The 18018-nt window shown below is 41.7% G+C and overlaps 1 protein-coding gene across 1 annotated transcript in view; it reads right to left on the bottom strand.

The window, feature by feature from the left end:
* Window positions 1–18018, bottom strand: part of ETFA (electron transfer flavoprotein subunit alpha) — a 60375-nt gene that overhangs the window by 37354 nt on the left and 5003 nt on the right. Inside the window, exons 2-5 of the mRNA XM_029065775.2 lie at window positions 6024–6173; window positions 4176–4257; window positions 3963–4045; window positions 2145–2244 (exon numbers count right to left, since the gene is read on the bottom strand). Coding sequence (XP_028921608.1) covers window positions 2145–2244; window positions 3963–4045; window positions 4176–4257; window positions 6024–6173 — 415 coding nt within the window. The remainder of the gene's footprint in view (window positions 1–2144; window positions 2245–3962; window positions 4046–4175; window positions 4258–6023; window positions 6174–18018) is intronic.

The raw sequence follows: 18018 nt of genomic DNA on the forward strand, positions 1-18018 counted from the left end.
GGGTTAGGGAGTCAGAGGTCATGGGCTCTAATACCAGCTCCACCCCTTGTCAGCTGAGTGACTTTGAGCAAGTCACTTCACTTCTCTGTGCCTCAGTTACCTCTTCTGTAAAACAGGGACGAAGACTGTGAGCCCCATGTGGGATAACCTGATTACCTTGTATCTAACCCAGCGCTTAGAACAGTGCTCAGCACAAAGTAAGCACATAAATACCATTATTATTATTAATAAAATACAATAAGTATGGAGCCCTACCTAAGAGAGATAATGAATTGTTAGCTCCTTTTTTTTTTTTTGCCCAGACTGAAAAATCCTCATATCCAGTGAAATCTTGGAATTTTATTACCAGGGTGGTGCTTTTGACCATAAGTAGTACCTTCAAACCTACTTTCCAGCCTGACACCCATTCTGAAACCTATAACTCAACAATTTTAACTTCAACAAATTAATGTTACTACATTAAAGGCAGACAAAGTGTATTTGATTGCAATTAATATGGCACAAACTTGAATTGCTGACATGCAAAGATTTTAAAAGGGTTTGAGACAGTTCTTATGGATTAGAGATCACGTTAAAAGTCAGCTAAACTATGACCAAATGTTTTCCCCCAAACATTACTGAAGATGAAAGGTCCAATTTTGAGAATTGATCATTTATACGGAAACACACTACTTTGATCAGAAAGAACAAAGCTGTCTCCCGACCCTGGACAAGCATCTTTAGGGGTGGATCAGTCAAAGGTGGGGGGGTGGGGGGGGTGGGGCGGGCGCCACTAAAGCAAATTTCTGAATGAAAATGGAAGATGAAGAGATTATTACAAGAAAACTTTCGAAATCAGTACAAGAGCTCGAGGAACAATCATTTCTGCCATTTAATTTATTAATTAGCTTTAAGTACAGTCAGAGAGGATCACTGACTGCATTGTTTTTAGGTTGCATGACATAACTACTCTAGACTAAGCCCACTGTGGGCTGGGACTGTGTCTGTTATACTGTACTCTCCCAAGTGCTTAGCAGAGTGCTCTGCACACAGTAAGCGCTCAATAAAAGTGATTGACTGCTTATTACTCCGGTGTAATTTATAATAAAAATGAGACTATGGATCATGAGTTGCTTCAAGCACTAAAAACAGTACTGAAATTAGCATCTAACCCAATACTCAGGGAACTCTGAGTTACAAGTAAAATCTTCAGTTTATAATGATCTAAAGGACATACCCACACATTCATATGGCTATTTGAAATCAAAATCATGTGCCAAAGTTTTTTTGAAAATACTTGCTAGACTGTAAAGCTCTTGTGGGCAGGGACTGGTATCTACCAACTTACCTACTAAATCTACTTTATTATATTTCCCTTATGCATTAAGTACTAAGACTGATACTGTAGTGTACTTTCCCATATGCTTGCACAATGTTTTGCACACTGTAAGCACTCAATAAATTCCACTGATTGACTGGATTTATGTTAGGTGTATTTTCAACAGTCTCTAGGAATACAACAAACATAAAATAAAAGGTACAACGACGCAACACACGGGAGAAAAAGAGAATTTCCCAAATGGCTCAAAGTTTACTGTGCATCTGTATAACAAACAGCTTTTCTTAACTTTAAAAGGCAAAGATATCATTTCTTGGTATTTGCAGCAGCCAATTTAGAGAAAGCAATTTTTTTTTTCCCACAGGTAACTACAGAGCGCTACATCTTAAGCATTTATGTAAATTTTATAAATGAAGTCATATTTTTTCCCTCCCTAATGTGTCAACTGCATTCAGACCCCTTAAGCGCTTAGATACACAAACCCTCCCACTCCCAGCACTTAGGCACTAAGCCCTCCTTTCCCCTATTCCCTCTTCCCCCTTTTAATGTGTCCCCCTCTAGACTATAAGCTCCTTATTGGTAATGTGTCTACCCATTCTGTTGTACTGCAATCCCCCAAGCCCTTAGTATACTGCTCTGCACACAGTAAGCATTCAATAAATACCACTGTTCGACTGATCTAATGTACTCACTCAAGGGCGTAATACATTGCGTTACACACAGAAAGTGCTCAGTAATAATATTGGCTGATACACAGTATTCTTGATTTTTAAATCCATTTCAGTTTAGTAAGCTAATCAAAGAGCCCCTCTGGTTGCTCACTCACCTGCGTAAATAGTTCTGACAAAAGTGTCAGGTGACTTGATCTCAATGATATCAGAAATTGGGGCAACATCAAGCTTAGCAGCTACTCTGGGCACAAGGCTCTGAAAAGAAAATAGATAGCTACATGCATGAACAATGAAAGTTTTGCACATATGTAGGATGGTGATTAATATATGTGTGTGCTAAGATTAACTAAAATATTTTATACCCATCTCTAGTCATTCAAGGATACTCTTAGAACGTGGCTACCGAAAGCCTACCACTGATGTTAACATTAAGAGAATTTTACAAGTCTCGTAGTAAGCATTCAATCGTTCAGTTATGTGGTGTGAGATGTGCTTCACTGGTTTAAAACGACTTTGAGATGAGAGAGCTTGAGTTTGGGTGTATGCACAGACTAGGGTGGTCATTCAAGTTGGTCCTCCCACATACATCAGAACATGGCAAAACACCTATTCCTGCCAGTATCATCCCAAAGGAAAATTTAATAAGACGACTGTCGCTCCCTGAGGGCATCGGGGGAATAAAGCCAACTGGGGGGGGGGGGGGGGGGTTGGCACTAAGGAAAAAGGGGGTGGGCTAGCTCACTGTGGGCAGGGAATGTGTCTGTTATATTGCTATACTGTATTCTCCCAAGTGCTTACAACAGGGCCCAGCACACAGTAAGCGCTCGATAAATACACCAACTGCCTGACTGACTAGTTGGGGATGAACGATTGAAAGAGAAGACAGTTTTCACCCTGGGGTTCTAGAGATTAGGGTCTTGGGGAGAGAGAGACTCGGAATCGGCTGGGTGCAGTCAGGGATAGCTGCATGCAACAGCGAGAAGTGATCCGGATGCTGGTGGAGACAGATGTCCACCACAACTGCCTGCAGGGAAAGAAGTGGGAGTGGGGGGGTCCTATTTCAGGGCTGAACGTTTCATTTAGGATTTTGTTTAAAGACCTATCTTACCAATACTGTCTTTTTGGCTTATTTTTCTAATGAAAGCCATTAGGCTATTTAGAACCTCTTTATATTTTTCGCTGAAGCTGAACTGCTTCACCTAGTGAATTACTGCTAATTTGAAACTAGTTTTGATTTTTTCATCACAGAGTCTGGGATGAACAGGCTGTGTGAGCTTCATGCTGGTAAGATGTATTACCTTTCAGTATCGCAAGGAGGGATGGATAAAAGTGATGGGGTAGGTACAAAATAATCAGATCAGACACACACCCTGCTCCACACAAGGGCTCAGAGCCAAAAGAGAGGGAGTGAAGGTAGTTTGTGCCCAATTTATAGACGAGGAAACCGAGGCCCAGAGAAGTGAAGGGATTTGTCCAGTGGGACAGGGCAGGAGAGTGGAAGGACCAGAACTAGAACCAGAGTCTGAGTCCCCGTGCTGTGCTTTTTCCACTAGGTCATGCTGTCTCCCAATTTATGAAGACAACGTCTATAAAATGGTTGGCACTTACCACAGTTGGACGTGAATAAGAAACCCAAAGATGAAAGGTTTCATATCCATTTCTAAGGTCCCAAGTAATCAAGTACCCATGACCAAAAAGAGTAAAAAAAAAAAAAGTTAAATTTCTTTTTAGTTGTTTCAAATATCTGCTAAACTCCTGCTTACAGGGAGTTTTTGCAGCAGAATTTAGGAAATAAGACATAAAACAATGACAGGCGCTTTGCAATAACAACTCTTCGCAAGTGCTACTGATTTTCTCTGAGAGAAAGAAAAGAGCATCCTACAAATTTTTGGCTGAATCGAGCATGTGTAATGGGTTTTTTGGTCTTCCAGCAGCTGCAACAGATTTTTCAACATTTCCCTTTGTCTCCTCACCTTTCCAAAGGCAGATGCTCCAGCACAGATGTGCGTGTAATTGAACTGCTTCTGAGTTGCCAAAATCAATGGAGTCAGTTCCTCTGAGAAAGAGACGCATTTGACAAGCTTCAGCACAGTCGCAAATTCACATGCTTGGTTGCAATTTTACATGCTCTTATTTTTTTCTTTGGCAGAGCTAAATTCCAGCATATTCAAAGAGAGACGTCTCACCTGGAAGGAGACCTTTGTACATGTCATGTTGAGCCACGAGAATTTTTGCCACACCTGCAACTTGACTCAAATCCTGTGCCACCTACGATTAGAAGAATAGACAGTTACCCATCTTCCACCCGGTGTGTACGGCTACATGAGTCCACTGCTTCTAAGGCAACGACTGCAAGCTAAGCATGAGAAAGGAATAAAATATCAACTGTCATATTTTAGAAATATATGTTACCTGATCGTGAATGCCTGAAACAAAAGCCATATGCCTCTATAGTTTCAGGTCTAGTAGATTTCAGCGATAATCCCCCCTACAGTATTAGATACCGATATTTGTAAACTACAAACGGAGCTGATTTTTTAAATTCTGTCACAAGTTTGTGCTGTTGGACCACAGGAAAAAGAATTGCCAAGATATTTTAAAATAACATTAAAAAGTCACGCATAAGTAAATCCAATACGTCGAAACGCACTAGAAAACTATTTTAAAAGATGACTTATTAATTAGTATTTGCTTACACTGTGTACAAATAGAATCACTGCTAGGACACTGTGGAAAATTATCCATCATCTAGCAATCACAGTGCTCAAGCGCTTAGTACAGAGCTTTGCACAAAGTAAGCGCTCAAATATGACTGAATCAATGGTCTTTAACAGCTGAGGATATGACACTGTACTAAACACTTGCGAAAGTACACCAGAAACAAAACATACACTCTTCCCATAGGGAAGAGACAGACAATAATGGTTGACATAGCACCAGCAAGAGGAAGGACAACAGTAGTATTCATGCATTTATTCAATCGTATTTGAGCGCTTACTGTGTGCAGAGCACTGTACTAAGCTCTTGCAAAGTACAATTCAGCAACAAATAGAGACAATCCCTACCCAACAACGGGCTCACAGTCTAGAAGGGGGGGAAACAGACAACAAAAACAAAACAGGTACAAATATATGTATCAGGATGAAATCACTGAATTAACTGAATGTACAGTTGAATATACCCAAGTGCTGGGCAAGTGCTAAGAATGACTTACTCTCTGCCCATCTCTTTAACTTAGTTTAAAAAGTTAAAAAATCAATATAATCCATCCAAAGAAACTACTATGGCTACTTAAATAACAAAAAAATAATGTTGGTATTTGTTAAGCGCTTACTATGTGCCGAGCACTGTTCTAAGCGCTGGGGTAGACATAGGGGAATCAGGTTGTCCCACGTGGGGCTCACAGTCTTAATCCCCATTTTACAGATGAGGGAACTGAGGCACAGAGAAGTTAAGTGACTTGCCCACAGTCACACAGCCGACAAGTGGCAGAGCTGGGATTCGAACTCATGAGCCCTGACTCCAAAGTCCGTGCTCTTTCCACTGAGCCACGCTGCTTCTAGGTAATGTTTCTTGAGAGTATCACCTCAACCTTATTTCAACAACAAAAGAACCCATCTAAAAAGAATGACCCACACTACTTTGAACAAATATACATCTCTGAGGGGTTCAAATAAATTGCCACACAGCTGCTGATCAATCCTAACCCCAACCCCTTGCTGCATACTGGAGATGAGTTTTCTACACTTATACCTAAAGAAACTAAAACCCAAGAAATTTAAATGAGTCATGAACCTCAGTAGTTGGTAAAACCAAGGCTACAAATTCAATAAAGGATCCTACCTCGTGTAGAAGATCAACATTTTGAAGAGAGAATCCTTCCATCATCTTCAGTCAAGGTCATGACCCACAATTCTTCCTGAGGATTTGCACCCAGCTCCGATTAGTGACGCTAGGTAGGTCTCGGTCCCCAGGGAATGATTTTTATATAAATGGGTATTTTACTTACTGTGTTGATTTTAACGGGTTCTCACCTTGTCACATTTGGTCCCAGCCACTAAGCAAGACACTTCACCCCCTAGGCGCTTGGCTGCGGTAATGGCATTTAGTGTGATGGGTGTTACTGTATCATTTGAATGCTCAGCTATTACCAGTGTACTCTGACATCGTCGCAGCAGTGAAGCCTAAAACAGAGAACAAAAAAAAAAAAAAGGAAAAAAGAAAGGTTAAGCTACTTATACTAAAGAATAACAAAAAAATCAAGCCAAACAGGTTTCAAGACTTATCAGCAAACACATGCCCTAATGAAAATATTCCCCTGGGTGGAGAACTTTAGAATTTGTAGACCACATTATTAGTCATCTGTTTAAAGACAACAACAGACAGGCGTGAAGCCCATTACTAAATCAACTAATCACATATTTTAATTAGTGTCAAATTCATTACCCAGAGCTGGAAATGCTACCAAATAATTTTCTGAGTTTCCCATGAACACACTCTTACATAAGAGAAGACTGGATGGGCTGAACGGCCTTTATCAGCAGAACTCACCAACTCTAAAATTAGGAATGGCCAAACTAGTTATCACTTTACACCTAGTTTCTCTCATTTGATGCAGAGCTGTAAAGAGAATATGCAAAGGACAGTAATATAAAAAAAAAAAGTGTTTGGTTTACTGCCTGACAAACTGGGTTTACTCAGTCTCTCAAAACACCCTACAATGTAATCTAAATCTATTTATAGACCAACTCTGCCCCATGAATCCACTGAGGAAGTCTCTTGCCACAAGGCTGCACATGCTAACAGTTATACCAGAATCATCAGCACCGAAATCAGCAATGCAGTCAGAACATGCTCACTGTCTGGACCACTTTTTTCCCTGAAGGCAGCTCAATCCAAATGATAGCCTAAACAGTTCAATCGATGGTAATTCCAGCAGAGAATGTATTTCTCTTATTTCTGGGAATGTGGTGCATGTGACTGCCAAAGGTGAGATCAGCAGGCAGGTGAGTAAGCCCCAGTGAATCTTGGCCCTGGGATATCTGATGACCATCAACCACAAACAACAAAATATTTTGGGAATGTCAGGTCTTTGGGGATGATGAAGCATTCCCCTTGCCTGGAACATCCTCCCTCCCTCCAAACCACGTCAATCTCCTCTTTCAAAGCCCTCCTAATCAATCAGTGGTATTTTCTGAGCGCACACTTTGGGCAGAGCACTGTACCAAGCACTTAAGAGAGTACACTATAACAGATGGTAGGCACATTCCCTGCCCACAAGGTGCTTACAGTCGAGAGGGGGAGACAGACATTATTCATTCCTTCATTCAAACATACTTGAGTGCTTACTCAATAAGCAGTGTGGCTAAGGGGATGGAGCACAGGCCTGGGAGTCAGAAGGACCTGGCTTCTAATCCCAGCTCTCCTGCTTGTCTGCTGTGTGACCTTGAACAAGTCACTTCACTTCTCTGTGCTACAGGTGCCTCACCTGTAAAATGGGGATAAAGATTGTGAGCCCTATGAGAGACAGGGACTTCCCTATCACTCATTATCTTGTATCTACCACACTGCTCAGCAGAGTGCCTGGCACATAGTAAGCACTTAAATACCTCAGTGGGAAAAAAAAAACCACCCTGTGGATTAGAACGATGAGTGCATTACCTATTGGTAATTAGAGAAGCAGCGTGGCGCAGTGGAAAGAGCACGGGCTTTGGAGTCAGGGCTCATGAGTTCGAATCCCAGCTCTGCCACTTGTCGGCTGTGTGACTGTGGGCAAGTCACTTAACTTCTCTGTGCCTCAGTTCCCTCATCTGTAAAATGGGGATTAAGACTGTGAGCCCCACGTGGGATAACCTGACTCCCCTGTGTCTACCCCAGCGCTTAGAACAGTGCTCTGCACATAGTAAGCGCTTAACAAATACCAACATTATTATTATTATTATTAGTGACAAAAGGGGACATTTTGCACATTACCCTCTCAGGAGGAACTGTCAGAAGAATTTTTCCAGCATCCATCAAGAAACGTCTTTAAAAGCAATCCCACCGCATCTAAGTTACAAAGCAAGTGGAGACTGAGTACATTTCTGGGACTGCTCTCATGAAATGCCTCACCTAAGCCACTGGAATTGTAAGCAAATTCTAGTAATTTTCTAAGGACCTGTTCAATGCAGAACATTCAATCAATTAGTGGTATTTATTGAGCACTTATGTATTTATTGAGCGCTTACTATGTGCAGAGCACTGTATTAAGTGCTTGGGAAAGCGCAATACAACAGAATTAGCTGATGATAATTATGGTACTTAAGTACTTACTATGTCCCAAGCACTGTTCTAAGCACTGGGGTAGAGTTATCCAGGGTAGACATGGTCCCTATTCCACATGGGGCTCACACTCTTAATCCCCATTTTACAGATAAGGGAACTGAGGCACAGAGAATTTAGGTGACTTGCCTAGGATCACACAGCAGACACATGGGGAAACCAGGATTAGAATCCAGGCTTCTGACTCCAGGCAGATGCACTCCTTGTCCAAAAATGAATTTACGATTTTTTCTTTCTGTACTACACTCTGGGCACGCACCCACCATAGGTATATTTCCCTTCAGTGGCATCTACTTTGAGTAGGAAGGAAGGCAATTAGATATCAACCAATGGTACTTTTATTGATACCTGTGTGCAGAGCTCTATATACTAAGCACTTGGGAGTACAATTCAACAGAGTTGGTAGAATCGTTCCCTGCCCACAAGGAGCTTACAGTCTGTTTGCAGTGCATTGTTTAAGTCTTACTGTTCTGTCATCAGGGCCGGCTGCAGGGCAAGCGGAAAGAGCACACGCCTGGGAGTCAGAAGACCTGGGTTCGAAGCCCAACTCTACCACATACCTGCTGTGTGACCTTGGGCAATAACTTCACTTTTCCATGGCTTGGTTTCCTCATCTGTAAAACCCTCCCTTCTACTTGGACTTTGCGCCCCTTGTGGGATAGGGTTGGTGTCCACCCTAACTAGTATCTACCCCAGTGCCTAGAACAGTGCTCGACACATAGCAAGCGCTTAATATAATAAAAAAGGTTCAGGTGGACCTAGAAGAGTAAAAATCTAATGAAACAAGGGTCCCTCACGTCCAAGGAGTGTTTGTGCATTCCTACCTACATGTTCACACTCCCTTCCCCATCATTCTTGAAGACATTTTTATCCCAGCAGTTGCTGCAGTGAAGGTATGAAAATAGGGGGTCCTGGCTGGGAGGATTTGGGGGGGGAAGGGGGGGCTGGTCAAGAAGGGCGGGGAAGGGAGGAGGAGGAAGGGAGTCCTGAAGGCAATGGGCCAGATCAGCTGCTTCTTTTGCCCAATTGGTAAAACTGCCCATTTACAATTTACAAGTACAATTAAAGTCCATTAACGGTAGCCTCTTGGCGAGAACTTGTCTGATAGTCTGCTGATACGTTTCATGTCTAAACTCGAGGTTTGCTATTTTCAGCATAGAATAATATTTAGGAATGACAAATAACGTTCATCCTCTGGACATCTGATACCTACTAGTGTCAACGCAGGGTCTCAGTCTCAAGCAATGGGGTCCGTACAAGGCACGGTGAGTGTGAGTCTTTATAAGCTACAGTGTTTAATGGACAGAGAGTGAAGGCAATTCATGAACATTTCGCAATGCTGCTAGCTGCTCATGATCCTAAAATGACTGATAAGCACTATTTTCACAGCAAATAAACAGTGGTGGGAAAAGAGTGGAGGAGAATACCCAAGCAGAGAGAGAGGCATACAGCAGTTAGCAGCAGGAAATCCATTTGCCATGGGCAAGAGGTAAAACTGGCTATGTAAACAGAAGAATAAATGGGTATCACAGGACTTCTAACTAGCCACAGATAAAATCTACAAATCTACCAGTAAGCCATAATGATAACACCCTGCCTATACCGATGTTTATGGCTCACCGGTCTTGATCAGAATATGGGATGGGATCTCGTAAAGCTCTGGGGATTCATTTTTACGTATTTAAGAACCTAACATGATTTACTACCTAGAGATCATTTCAAGTGAATTGCCGGTACAAACTATTGCCAATTTATTTCAGACACCATATTTTTGATTATGTTTCATACATCATTTGCTATAAAAGTTATGAGATTTTAGTCACCATTCGAGGAATAAATCCATAATTTTGTGGCAAATGGCCCATACTTGCAATGATTTATAGTCTTGTCAAAATATAAATTGGGTCCTGCTCCTAGGAGCCTGGAGTTTTAAAATTTTCAGGGGAAATTGCACGCTCTTTAAAGGAGGTTCGATAGAGAGCCCTGAATACCTATAAAAAGTGCTCGCTTTAAAGATGCACTTTATCAACTATATAATGATTTCCTACCAACAAGTGTTCTAGCACAAAGGCACTTCTCATCAGCTTATCAATAGACTCCTCCAAAAAATTAAGACTAGTTTAATTTTGCTCCTAATATTCAACTTTCCCCTTCACTAATATCGACAAAAATTAGAAGAGACATTGTGGTCTGGTGAAAACCAGTGCAGGGCTGGGAGGTGTGAAGACCCCGGTTAGAGTCCGACCCAGCTCCACCACTGGCCTACTGTGTGAACCTGGCCAAGTCACTGAACTTTCCAGCGCCTCAGTTTCCTCCACTATAAAATGGGAATTAAATACCTATCAAGATGGTTTGTCCCCAAATGGGACAGAAATGTGTCCCACTTGATGGTCTTGCATCTCCTCTAGTGCTTACTTCAGTGCTTGGCAGGACTATGGGGGAAAGAGTATTTGTTTGGTGTTCACTCCTAAGGATCCTGGAGAGTGAATTCCATTCTGCTAAGCAATGGCTCCCAAACTGCTATGGAACTTGAGAGCTGAAATTCTACATTCAAGCCTGAAGGGAATGAGGGACCGGTGGAGTTTACTTCTAAAAAAGGGGCCCAAATGTGTTCTGTACTGGAGTCACTCTACCCTTAACTATCCCTGGCTGTCATCCAGAAAAGTATCAGTCATCGGTGATCCAAGCAACAGAGCTTAGATGGCTTAATGGAAACCACGATGTCCCCCCAAGCACTTAATAAAAATAATAATTATTATTATGGCACTTGTTAAGCACTTACTATGTGCCAGGCACTGAACTAAGCACTGGGGTGGATACGAGCAAATTGGACTGGACACAGTCCCTGTCCCACGTGGGTCTCGGGGTCAATCCCCATTTCACAGATGAGGGGACGGAGGTGCAGAGAAGTGAAATGACTTGCCCAAGGTCACACAGCAGACAAGTGGTGGAGCCGTGTTTAGAACCCATGACCTCCCAGGTCCGTGTTCAATCCACGGCTCCACGCTGCTTCTCTGGTATTCATATTGATATTCACTTCACTTGATATTCATATTCAGCCCACCTTCAGCCCCAAAGCCCTTATGTCCATATTCTTATATTGCCATTTCCCCTTTCTGTAATTGATTTTAATGACTGTCTCCCTCTTTGGACTGGAAGCTCCTGTGGGCAGGAATCACGCCTACCAACTGTATTGCACTTTCCCAAGCATTTAGTACAGTACCTTGTACAGAATAACTGCTCAATAACTCCCACCAACTGATTGGAAATAAATGTCAAAAGTAATGCTGTCACACTCCTTATGCAACCCTAAACAAGTCCTCTGAAAGTAGGCAGCCCAAGACATTTTTGTGTTTTAATTGCTGAAGAGACACCACCAGCATTTAGCAAGACCTTAGGGGTCAGTGTAGCCCAAGTTAGAAATAATAGTAATTTATCATGGCACTTGTTAAGCACTTACTCTGTGTCAGGTACTGTTCCGAGCGCCGGGGTAGACACATTGAGAGTACTTTTTAAGCACTTATTATGTGGTCAAGCACCGTTCTAAGCGCTGGGGTAGAAACGAAGTCCATGTCCCACATGGGACTTACTAGAGTTTTAATCCCCATTTTAGAGGTGAGGTAACTGAGGCCCAGAAAAGTTTAATGACTTGACCAATGTCACAGCAGGCAACTGCCAGAGCAGGGACTAGAACAGGTCCTTCTGATTTCCAAATCCGTGTTCTATCCACTAGGCCATGCTGCTTCTCTAAGGAACAAGTTGGAAAGATATCCTTCTCCTCAAAAGAGAGAGGGGGCTATGAAGGGTGCCCTAAAAATTGTCTGTCTCACTCACAACTAGAGGAGTAAGTTTGGTGGGCTTTAATTCTGCAGTTTTAAAATAGAAAAGTCAATAGGATTTTTTAAAAAAAGCTTGAAAAAGGATTTTCATGTGGGACACACTGTGTGGAATATATTATAGGTTTCACAAACTTCTTTCCAGTCACACACATCCCTATGCATGGTTATCATCATTAGTATCTTTGCCTTCAAAAGAGCTTTGGGCAGGGAATGTGCTTGTTCATCATTATACTGCATTCCCCCAAGCAGACAGTAAGCACTCAATAAATATAATTGCATGAATGGATAGAAAATGAAAGAAAAAAAAGGGGCATACACACCCACTAATATTTATAAGCACTTGTGGTAGGTGTCAATGGATTCCAGAAGTGAGTTTCATTTTAAGACGATCTGAAGATCAGCAATTGGGAGTGTGGGCCCAGCTACAGTATTGTAAAAGAAAATTTATGCCTTCCCCTGCCAAAAACAGAGGGGGAGTGAGCAAGGAGGAAAACAAATAAACACCTTCCAAAAGCTGTAACACCTTACAACCCACTGGAGGTTAATCATCAATAAATCAGTAAAGAGTGAATATTCTGTGCAGTGATATAAAATAGGTTACCCATGACAAAAAGTTATAACTTTAAACCAAAAAGCAAAGGAAACTGTCAACTCGTCTTCCCTTCAAGTATCATTCTTAGGAACTTATATCATGGAGGCAATAAGTTTTTAAAAAGCCCACACCAACCCTGAAGGGCCAAAGTGAGAGGTAAGATACTTTTCATCAACTGGTTCATATTTTGGTGGTGATGTTTAGGTTGTTTTAAATTTTCTAGAAGAAAATTCAAACCTCTCTCTTCCAGTAAATTGTGAATTACATGAAGCCAGGTATAGAGTCTATTAGTCTACTGGACTTTTCCAAGTGCTTAGTACAGAGTTATGCACTGTGCACAGAAGGCACTCAAAACTGTTTACTGATGACACAAATACCAAGACCCATGATGAAAAATTAAGAGACTAATTGCCAAAATAATTGAGGTACTCCAGCTAACCTATTGCATAGCCTATTGCAAAAAAAGTGATGAAAACTAATACGTGCTTATTCCCACCCCACTTCTGTTATCTGCCATTTTATGCTTTGCCAAGATACTCAAGATTGGTGCTGTTTGCCACATTTCTGGGTTCTTGTCACAGCACATATGGTCCTTAAAGCAATTTATTTGGACAGGAAATCTCACTTGTTTCTGCAAACACCACATTGGAACCTTTGGTTTCTGCTTCTGATTTGACTCTGGAAGTCATCCGATTAAATAAAGCCAAAGAAAGATGAGCCATGAATATTATGAGATAATCATCATGAGATTTAGAAACAGGACAAATGAGATAAAAGTATTCCTTTCCCCTCAAATGACATAGTTATTTCTTTACTATTCAGATTAGATACACTCAAAATAATTCCAAGATGAAATTAAAATGATGATAAAGCAAATGTCTCTAATTCCTAAAATTAAGTTTTCCCTATGCCGTAAGGGTTCTTATTCAAGACACACAGAAGATGGGGGAGGATGGTAGTTACAACTGCAAACCAATAAAACAAATTAACGTGTGGGCAGGGAACACGTCTACCAACTTTGTTGTACTGTACTCTCTCAAGCGCGTAGTACAGTGCTCTGCACAGTAAGCGCTCAATAAATGTGATTGACTAGCTTCGAAGTTTGGAAACACCCAGAACTCCTTTAATTCAAAAAGGTAAGGCTGCAAATGTTTTTTTTTTCCTTTACAGACTTGCTCCACAATCTCTCCCCAGCAAGATTCAACCACGGGTTTATAGGCTGCCGGTAGTTCACTGGCCCACTTACAGTGACCAGCAAATCCAACTTCTGTTCGTCCTTCACTCTGACTTCTGCAAGACCGGACTAGTTCTAAAGATGATGTCGACCCCTTGCATGTGCTCTTTCCATTTCCATTAAGGTCAGCTTCTTACGGACAGAGAACACATCTTGTGCTTCTCTTGTATTTTTCCAAGGGCTTCGGAGTCGGTTGCATTCAGAGAGCACTCGAATATCATGATTACTGCTAGTTTCCTGCCAGCATATGATAATATAATAAAGTCATTCACCTGGGATCCAAAGTTGGCAAGAAACAGAAGAGAGGGCTTTCTGCTCTGGAGACCTGCTGAAGCTTCAAAGTGATGGGTCTTAGAGGGGAAAATGAGTGATTCAGGAGGGGAAGATTGGATTTTACTTCTATTCCTGATTACCTTGGCTCCCCCTGCTCCTCCTGAACCCCAACAGATTGAGACCACTTCCTAGCCAAATCATTTTGGAGCTCATACCTCTTTTGTACTGTGTGCCATATTCTAGGTGTTGTGGTTATTTGAAGAATCATTCATATACTAGGCGGGCAGTGAACATTTTACAAATCAAGCAAGCTACTTGACCACTGCCTCCCCTACAACGGGGAATTTCACCAAAAATAATTGGCATGAAATCAGTTATCTTTTTTATGCTACCGAGTTATATTTATTTACTTATTTATATGTATTGAGATATTGAGTTATATTTATTTATTGGGTGTAGAGCACTGTATTTAGTGCTTGGGAGTGTCCCATAGAAAAGAGTTGAAAGTAAGGGAACAAATAGGTGACCAGCAAAACAACAAGCCGGACAGGACAGGAAAATTTGATAAATGCCAAAGATTGATTCATTCAATCGTATTTATTGAGTGCTTACTCTGAGCAGAGCACTGAACTAAGCGCTTGGAAAGTACAATACAGCAATAGAGATGATCTCTGCCCATAACAGGCTTACAGTCTAGACGGGGGGGAGACAGACATCAATACAAGTAAACAGGCATCAATATAGTCACAGTGAAGTGGTCTAATAGGAAGCGCACAGGACTGGTAATCAGGAGACAACTCCAGTCCTGTCTTTGCCACTTACCTGCTGTGTGACTACCGGAGAAGGCCCAACTTATCTGTTTCCCGGACCATAAAATGGGGATAAAATACCTGTTTTCTCTTCCTCTTAGACCCTGAACCCAATTTGGGCCAGCGGCTGTGGCCATCTGATTATCCTGCATCTACTTCAGCTCTTAGCCCAGTGCATTACACATAAGCACTGAATACTATCATTATTATCACTTTCACTATTAAAGTGAGATGTGGAATAAAGAGTGTATGCGCACCTGAGTATTTAAGTTTAAAGATGCACTGGTTTTGGATTATCAGCCTTCCATTGCTCTCTAATAGAATCTACAATATTAAATCTACAATTACTCTACCATCTGCAATTTTTCTCTGGCACTGTGCCAACTCCAAGGGGGTGAAAGGAGCGGTCACCCAAATGGGGCTGATGACAAGGGGATGAAGCCATTAAGTTCTGCCCCCTTACTGGTAGAGGACAAAAAGTGGAGCTGCCATTTTGATTCCCCCTTCGATCCTGTTGCCGATCCAAGGGACGGGGCAGGGTAACTAAAGCTGCCCACCTTTCCCAAAAGTTGACAGGCCCATGTGGGACAGGACTATGTCAGATCTCATCTTATATTTACCTCAATGACTACGACTGTCCGTGGCATGATATAAGGGCTTAGTAAATACCATTCATTAATTCATTCAATAGTATTTATTGAGCGCTTACTATGTGCAGAGCACTGTACTGAGCGCTTGGAATGTACAAATCGGCAACGGATAGAGACAGTCCCTACCCATTGACGGGCTTACAGATTAATCAGGGGAGAGACAGACAGACAAAAACTATACCAAACCTATTCTGTGGCTTCAGTTGATTCTAGAACTGGTGGTCAATTCCCAGAACTGGAGTTGAGATCCAAAAGAAACCATGGCTTACCACAAAGCACTGACAGTCTTTTTGTCCCTCACTCTTCACTGGTCTACTCCAGCACTTGGTACAGAGCCTAGCACAAAGTGCTTAACAAATACCACAATTATTATTACCGATCATCTCATCCTTTAACATGGGCTTAATGCAGAGTACTGTACCCTCCCCAGCGCTGAGTACACTGTAAGCGCTCCATAAATACCACTAATTCCTAATAATGTTGGTATTTGTTAAGCGCTTACTATGTGCAGAGCACTGTTCTAAGCGCTGGGGTAGACACAAGGGAATCAGGCTGTCCCACGTGGGGCTCACAGTCTTCATCCCCATTTTACAGATGAGGTAACTGAGGCACAGAGAAGTGAAGTAACTTGCCCAGTCATCCAGCTGACAAGTGGCGGAGCCGGGATTCGGACCCATGACCTCTGGCTCCAAAGCCCGGGCTCTTTCCACTGAGCCACAAAGAACCAATAAGTAACTGCAAGAGCAAATAGAAGAGGAACAAGAATCAGTGGTCATCTTTGGCAGGATGGAAATCTAAACCTGAAAGTGATCAAATGATTAAACGGGAGGTACCAATGAAAGGTTTTAATCCAGAAGATGAATCAATACCTTCAGGGTCATTTTGAGTTTAGGAATCTACTCTCTGCCAAAGACGAACTTCTAAAGGATGGATAGAGAATGTCATAAGCCACGTGAGTGGCGTGAAGGAATCTGCAGGTATCAGCCTATTTGTCAGAGTCAGAAGTTAAGCATTTACATTGAATTGAGCTCTGTATTCCACATCCAGTTTTCTTTTCTTTTCTTTTTTTTTTTGAAGAGAAAGGGAGCAAATTTCAATCAGTTGTATTTATTAAGTGCTTACTGTGGGCAGAGCACTGTTGGGCAGAGCACTGTTCTAAGTAGTTGGGAGAATACGATGCAACTGAGTTGGCTGACACATTGCCTGCCCACAAGGCGCATTTGGGTGATATTTGGAGAGAAAACCAAGTGAGCTCCTTAAATGATATTGCCAGCTTTGGTGCCCATCAAGGGCTGGCAAATTTTTGACGTGAAATAAGTTAGGCATTTCTTAACATTACAATTTCTGTCCATTTGATATTTTGTTATATTTCTCATCTTCATTAAATGCTGCCACTAGCAATAAAGAAGTTTAAAATCAATTACTCAATTTAACTTAAATTCTGTATTTTAAACTGAGGAAAAGTGATTTTTATATTTAACCACACAATAGACACAAATCAGACATAGTCCTGTCCCCTATAGGGCTCCCAATCTAACAGCAGGTATTTTATCCTCATTTTCTGGTCAGAAAACTGATGCTTACAAAGTGTAAGTGATACACAGCAAGCCAATGGCAGAGCTGGGATTTGAACCTAGATCTCCTGAGTCCCAACCCCACATTCTTTCCTCTGGGCCACGCTGCTTCCTCTTAATCATTATTTCCATTCCTAACCTGGTTTTTAACGGCTTCATTAACCTACAGGAAAGATGCGCCCCCTCTTTGCCAAACATTCCCTTAAGTTTTCCGAGAGCAGAAAAGAACTATAGCGACGATATCAGAGTAAGTCATTATGGCATAAAGTCAGAGGATTTGGGGTTTTTTTTCCCATTTTGGAAATGGCCTCCCCATTGCTCAATGTGACCTAGTCAAAAGAGCACCGGCAGGGGAGTCAGGAGACTCAAGTTCTAATCCTGGCTCTGCCACTTGCCAGCTAAGTGACCTTGAGCAAGTCTCTCAACTTTTCTGTGCCTCAGTTTCTTCATCTGTAAAATAGGGATAAAATATTCGTTCTCCCATCCTGTTAAGATTGGGAGCCCCGTGTGGGTCAGAGACTGTATTTGACCTGATTATCTTCTATCTGCTCCAGTACTTAGTAGTGTTGCATACTGCAAGCACTAAAATACAATTATCCATTTATCTGAGTGCTTAACTCTGTGCAGAAGACTGTACTAAGCACTTTGGAGAATACAGTTCAATAGGTAGGTAAGATCTTAGCTCTTTAGAAGCTTACAATTTCTCACAGCTATTTGAACATTCTCCTCCTCAAGAC

The sequence above is a fragment of the Ornithorhynchus anatinus genome, chromosome 5 (assembly GCF_004115215.2).
Source record: "Ornithorhynchus anatinus isolate Pmale09 chromosome 5, mOrnAna1.pri.v4, whole genome shotgun sequence".
Classification (NCBI taxonomy): domain Eukaryota; kingdom Metazoa; phylum Chordata; class Mammalia; order Monotremata; family Ornithorhynchidae; genus Ornithorhynchus; species Ornithorhynchus anatinus.